We start from the raw sequence: 5,484 nt of genomic DNA on the forward strand, positions 1-5,484 counted from the left end.
CAGAACGTTTGGTGGCGTCTGTGTGATGTCATGACGTCTTGTTGACGCCGCTGTGGAGGCTCCCTGACTGTAATTTCCTTCAGTGTGTTTTTTGCGTGGATTGTTTTTCTCGCAGTGCGGATGACAGTCCGTGAGGGACAGAGGCCCGTTTCATGTAGTGTTAGCCATCGAAGAATCGAGTCCATGGAGGTCGTGGACAGCCCGCTGAATCTCGTGAGTGTCGCTGTGGATGATTTCTAATAACAGGCTAACGTTAGCCAGGGGAGCTACATGAGCTAGCCTCCAGTTAGCCGCTCTGTTGTTTGTGTTCTAGTGACTGTGGACATCATACATATGATTCAGACATGATTCAGGCATGATTCATACAGCCAGGTGTGTTCTCGAAACAAGCAGCAAGTGATCTAGCGTACTGTCATGTTGTTGTTTGATATTAGAGCTTGATATTTTGGTAAGATTAGGCCCATGTGTTGCATTAAATGCTTATTAACTAATGCTGACAGGCTGTTTTGAAATGTCAAACACGTGGAAACGGTTAAAGAAAACGCCACCTCAGTGTTATTTAAGAGCCTCGATGTGTCCATGTCCCTGATCCAGGTCAGAGGCAGCATTTCCCCGAGGACAAGTTGCATGAAATGATTTGGATCAACTTTGAACACAATTTTAAAAAGGGCTGGCAGTAAAGTGTGAGCCGTATTTAGGATTATTATTAATGTTTACTTTAGATAGATGGATTACAAATTAAAAGTTAAAACAGAGGGTGTCTACGTGATTCTACGTCAGATAGCCTGTATTTGTACACGTATTGTTATATAACTCATTAAAGTGACATAAGTGGGGAAAATGAATCAAAAATAACCTTGACACTTTTACTGTGGAAATCTCAGACCCTGTTTGTAATGGTTATGATTTGGTACCATTAAAATAATATTATTAAATGTAATCACTCTGTTGGATGTAAATATTGAGTTTCCTGACCAGTTGTATTTTCCCAAATCACAGTTAGCTTCTAGCTAAAATGGTACGTGAACTTTTCAGATTTGAAGAGTGTTTGTATTCCAAAGGGGATGATGATATTGACATTCTGAGGCTTTGTCAACTTATACACCAAAGTCTCTTGATAACATTACAATAGCACAGAGGAAAGCTGATGCTTCAGTTGCAGCTAAAAGAGAAGTGTTCAAGATTTGAACAGCTCATCTACACTGTGTCCTCTTTCTTTTTTCGTGCGTGTTATTTTCAAAATGAAAGATTGAAGTAATTTGCAATTCTTTTTTCTATCTTTATTCATTCAAGTGTAACAGTACTAGTGCTGAGTAAGCAAAAGTACAGCACATCTGAGGAGAGTGGTTTGCACAAAGACTTGACAGTACATGATAGTGCTAGGAGTCTGTTTCACCTAAGCCCATAAATTCACTTAATCTGCAACCTTATCAGTTATCTAACATGTTTTTTTTCCTGATACATTCTAAAATGAAACCTATAAACAAATACTTTTTGTGGAACTAAAAGAAACATGGCAGCTTGTCAAAGTGTGAGTGGTATTCTATCTGTGAAACACAACAGTCGTCCACATGTTCCAGAAGGTGGAGGAAATTTGGATGGAAAAATGTTATATGCTGTTTTGTCACACCCCAAATTAAAAACAAGCAACTTTGTGCTAAACAGAAATGTTGGAGACAGTGAAGACAGATGAATGTCAATCAATCACATATTTTCTGGTTGTGTGTGATGATCCCAAACGGCTTGTTCCATAAAGAGGATATAGCTTTTTTTTAAATCCTGATTTTTGCCTGTAAAAAGGTTGTCATAGAGAAATTGGAAATTGGTTGAAAAGTGATCCTCCTAGTCCAAAACAGTGGTTGGCTGTTGTGGACAAATTGTTTTCTATGGAAAAATTGACTCATTACTTGCAGACCAAAGCATGGACCCATGATCAACGCTGGGATAAATGGATTGATAAACAGGATAAAAAGATAGGCGGTGACATCAGCTTTGCAGAAAATACTTCATTATTTAAAAAAAAAAAAAAAAGAAAATAAATATAGATATTTAGAAGCATCTTCTCAATATACTTATGTTTGTTTATATTTTTTGTGGTCGTGTGTTATAATGTTAATATTGGGTAAAAATCAAATAAATGAAAAAAATATATATTGTGAAAAAAATGGTTTGGGACAAAGGCTAGTTATTACTTGTTTATTTTGGGAAGGTTTTCTTAAAGTGGATAAATTGTGAATCCAAGTTTTCCAAAGTCCAGGATGACACATTCCAGAGGATACCAATCAATGATTGATACTGCTGAATAATGCTGAATAATGAAGTTATTATTAAAGCTGTAGGAGATAGATTTCAAGATGATTAACATTAGTGTTTTTTCTTACCTTTACCCTTTTTCGGTCAGCTCTGCCCTTCATTGACTGGTGGCTCTCAATGCAGCTTTTTCCTCATGTTTTGGACTCATTATCTGACCCCTCTCTCTTCTTTTCATGTGCTCCCAGGCTCATCAGCAGTGTAGGAAGGCAGACCGTTTGCTAGCGGCTGGAAAGTATGAAGAGGCCATCTCGTGCCATGGAAAAGCAGCTGGTGAGTTCACTGATACTGAGGACGTGTTAAGCACTCATACCACACTTGTTTATGTGGGCTCAGCGACCGTTTGTACCAGCATTGTGAGAAAAAAAAAACATGAATGTAGTGTTTATTAAGCTGCAGGTCTCTCAGAGTTCATGTAAACAGCTGTAAGATTCAATGGGTGATTTGTGAATTAATTATTGGTTTCCAGTTTCTTCAATCACATTTAATCTGCATGAACGATGCTCGGTAAAAATCATGATTCTCTGTTCTTCTTTCAGATCATTTGACAGATGCTATGAAGAAAACAGAGTGTGAGCAGGTGAGACATGCTGTAGTAGGAATGTAAAGCTGATGAATCTTTGTTAAAACTGAATATTTTTGACACTTTAGATCAGTAATTTTCAATCTTTATGTTCAAGCACCTTCCTGTTGCCAGGTCAGTAATTTTCTTGCTGAATAGGCAGATTATTGCTTCAAATAAGAAGTTTTCCAATAAAAGGAATATTGTTTTAGATTAATCTTAATAATTTCATAAATAAGGTGAAAGATCTTGACCCAATTTACAAAATTGTATTTAGTGAATTCAGCCTATCAAAGGTCAATAGAGTTGTCATGAGACCAGGCGTACCATGAAGTGTATTTCCCTCTAAACTCACTTTTTGACAACTTTGTTCATTGAAAATGTGGCTGAATTAAAAATGTCTGGGCACAAAGCTGCGCCCTGGCAGCCCCCGAATCAGTGTCAGTGCTGACCCTGTGTTTCTGCAGGCCCGTCTCTCCATGGAGCTGCAGAGGGATAGTCACATCAAACAGCAGCGGCTCATCCAGGAGCGCTGGAAGAGAGAGGCTCGGCGTGAGGCGACAAAGACCCGACCTGGCCAGGTGCAGCCCTCACAGCTCCTTACCCAAACAAATACTGCAGGCCAGTCCCAGCCCCACGGCTCCCCAGGCCGCACAGGAGCCAGCGAGAGAGAGTACGACACCTTACTGTACCAGCTTCAAACGAGGCAGACTGGAGGCTGCCCGGCCTTGACTCCGCCGTGCCCGGGTTCTAAGACCACCAAAGATGACAAAACCCGCCTGGAAGAACAACAGACCACCATAGAGGACCTGCGGCGCCTGGTAGAACACCTGATGGACGAGAACCAGCGACTGACAGCTGATAATGAGCGACTTCAATCTGAAAACGCCCGGCTCCGCTCCGAGGCGGCTGACGCAGCAGACTTTGTGGAGCGGTCGGAGCTCTGGGTGCTCCCTCAGGCGGGGGGAGCAATGGGAACAGGGGGTGGGCAGGAGAGGAAAAGCACAGGGAAGGGGAAGGAGATCGCAATCCCACAGCTGCCCCCGCTGGAGATGCCGGCTCAGGAGGATCTGTGTCTGGATGACCTGCCTCCTCTGGAGCTTCCAGAGGACATCCGGAATGAACTACAGGAGCTACTGGACAGGGATAAACTGTGATAGAGACATGTCTCACACACACACACACACACACACACAAAGAAAAGTTTGACAAGAGGCTCTGTCTGATGAGACCTTTGATCAGGTTTAGATCTGACAGGAAACTCTGCAAGGTGTGAATTGGAAAGTGAAAGTGAGATGCAGAGTGAGGGATGTGTCAGTCTGTCTCGCACATATCTTATCAGACAGATCAAGTGCTACATCTATACCACTAATACAACCTGAGATAAAGGGGAAGTTCACCCACAGATACTATAAGAAGGAGCATCAGTGAGGATGTTTGTCTGTGTGTATCAGCATGTAGTGAAAAAAGAAGCTTTTATAAACACGTTGAGCCTTTCAGATTAATTTGGGCAGGATTATTTTTAAATGATGAGCCTTTTTATTGTTTCATCCACATCTCTCTGCCTCCCTCTGTACGATACCAATGAAATCCTGTGTTTGGGTTATTTGAGGACAGCTGAGTTATTTCCCCGGCAACAGTGAAGGCAACACGATGCAGCTGATGCGGGCATTAGGAGGCGGGGATGATTCTATAGAACAGACTCGGGCAGTGAAATGTAAGCATTCTGAAGCTTTACAGATGTGTTTCTTTCTCACAAAGTTGATTATTTAAGTTATATTATGGAATTTCTGGAAATGTCAGTTCAGTTGCAAAAAATGCCAAACCGAGACGCTGCTGGAGATACTGCAGAAAACAACAAGAGGAAGTTTTTTTTATTTTTCTTTGTTCTGAAAAAAAAATGGAAAATGTAAATTTCTTTGATTTTGAATGAATCTTTTGTGGCTCACATTGTTAAATTTTTTGATGGACTTTTTATTAATGTTTGTACACCTTCTTTGAAAGGTTGAACATCAATGTGAAGCGTTAATTCATCAATAAATGAAAACAAGTGAACTCCTAATGTTCCTTTTTTATTATCACCTGACATGACTGGTGTAAATAATTTAATTTATGTTTTTTTTGTGAGGAGTTTCAGAGCATATTTGATACATCTTTCCTCTGGTGAGATCACAGACTGTTATATGTGACATGAGGATGAGATTTGTTGTATTTGTGGATGAACTGCTCCTTTATGGCATCATTAGAGGTGCAAGGCACTAACTTGAACGCCTTTTATCTGTCAGACTGTCAAACACACACACACACAGACACACACATAAATCAGGATCATGTGCAGTGTGATTCAGTTCCAGCTCCGATTGCTGTTGTTGAAGACAAGCCACACTGCTGCATTTTTTTTAATTTTCTTATCAAGCAAACTGAAATTAAAGGCTTCAACGATCATGTGTGTGTGCCGTGAAGTTCTTTCCTGGTCAGGTCAGGCTGGATGATAATGTTCCCAGTGAGCTGTGGAACACACTTGCACACACTTTGAGACATTTTTACCAACTCAGGGTCTTGTAAGGTGAGTGCAAGAATAGAGAAATCAACAGTCTACATCCATACGATGT

General features: G+C 40.7%; 1 protein-coding gene across 1 annotated transcript; it reads left to right on the top strand.

The window, feature by feature from the left end:
• The first annotated feature begins 12 nt into the window (after window positions 1-12).
• On the top strand, window positions 13-5,306 carry nrbf2b (nuclear receptor binding factor 2b). Its single transcript, XM_074662590.1, has 4 exons — window positions 13-213; window positions 2,499-2,583; window positions 2,850-2,890; window positions 3,340-5,306. Exons 1-4 carry the CDS (start codon window positions 121-123, stop codon window positions 4,027-4,029), a joined length of 909 nt encoding a protein of 302 aa, XP_074518691.1. The 5' UTR covers window positions 13-120; the 3' UTR covers window positions 4,030-5,306.
• Window positions 5,307-5,484: the final 178 nt, after the last annotated feature.

Source organism: Halichoeres trimaculatus, unplaced genomic scaffold (assembly GCF_033239565.1).
Source record: "Halichoeres trimaculatus isolate MK-OKI-2021-1 unplaced genomic scaffold, fHalTri1.1 fHalTri1_scaffold_23, whole genome shotgun sequence".
Classification (NCBI taxonomy): Eukaryota; Metazoa; Chordata; class Actinopteri; order Labriformes; family Labridae; genus Halichoeres; species Halichoeres trimaculatus.

Excerpts from the sequence above, each read along its gene's own strand:
- nrbf2b (XM_074662590.1), top strand. The coding sequence starts at position 121 with ATGACAGTCCGTGAGGGACAGAGGCCCGTTTCATGTAGTGTTAGCCAT. Across the intron at positions 2,584-2,849 it reads GTGCCATGGAAAAGCAGCTG|ATCATTTGACAGATGCTATG; the intron begins GTGAGTTCACTG and ends TTCTTCTTTCAG. Across the intron at positions 2,891-3,339 it reads AGAAAACAGAGTGTGAGCAG|GCCCGTCTCTCCATGGAGCT; the intron begins GTGAGACATGCT and ends GTGTTTCTGCAG.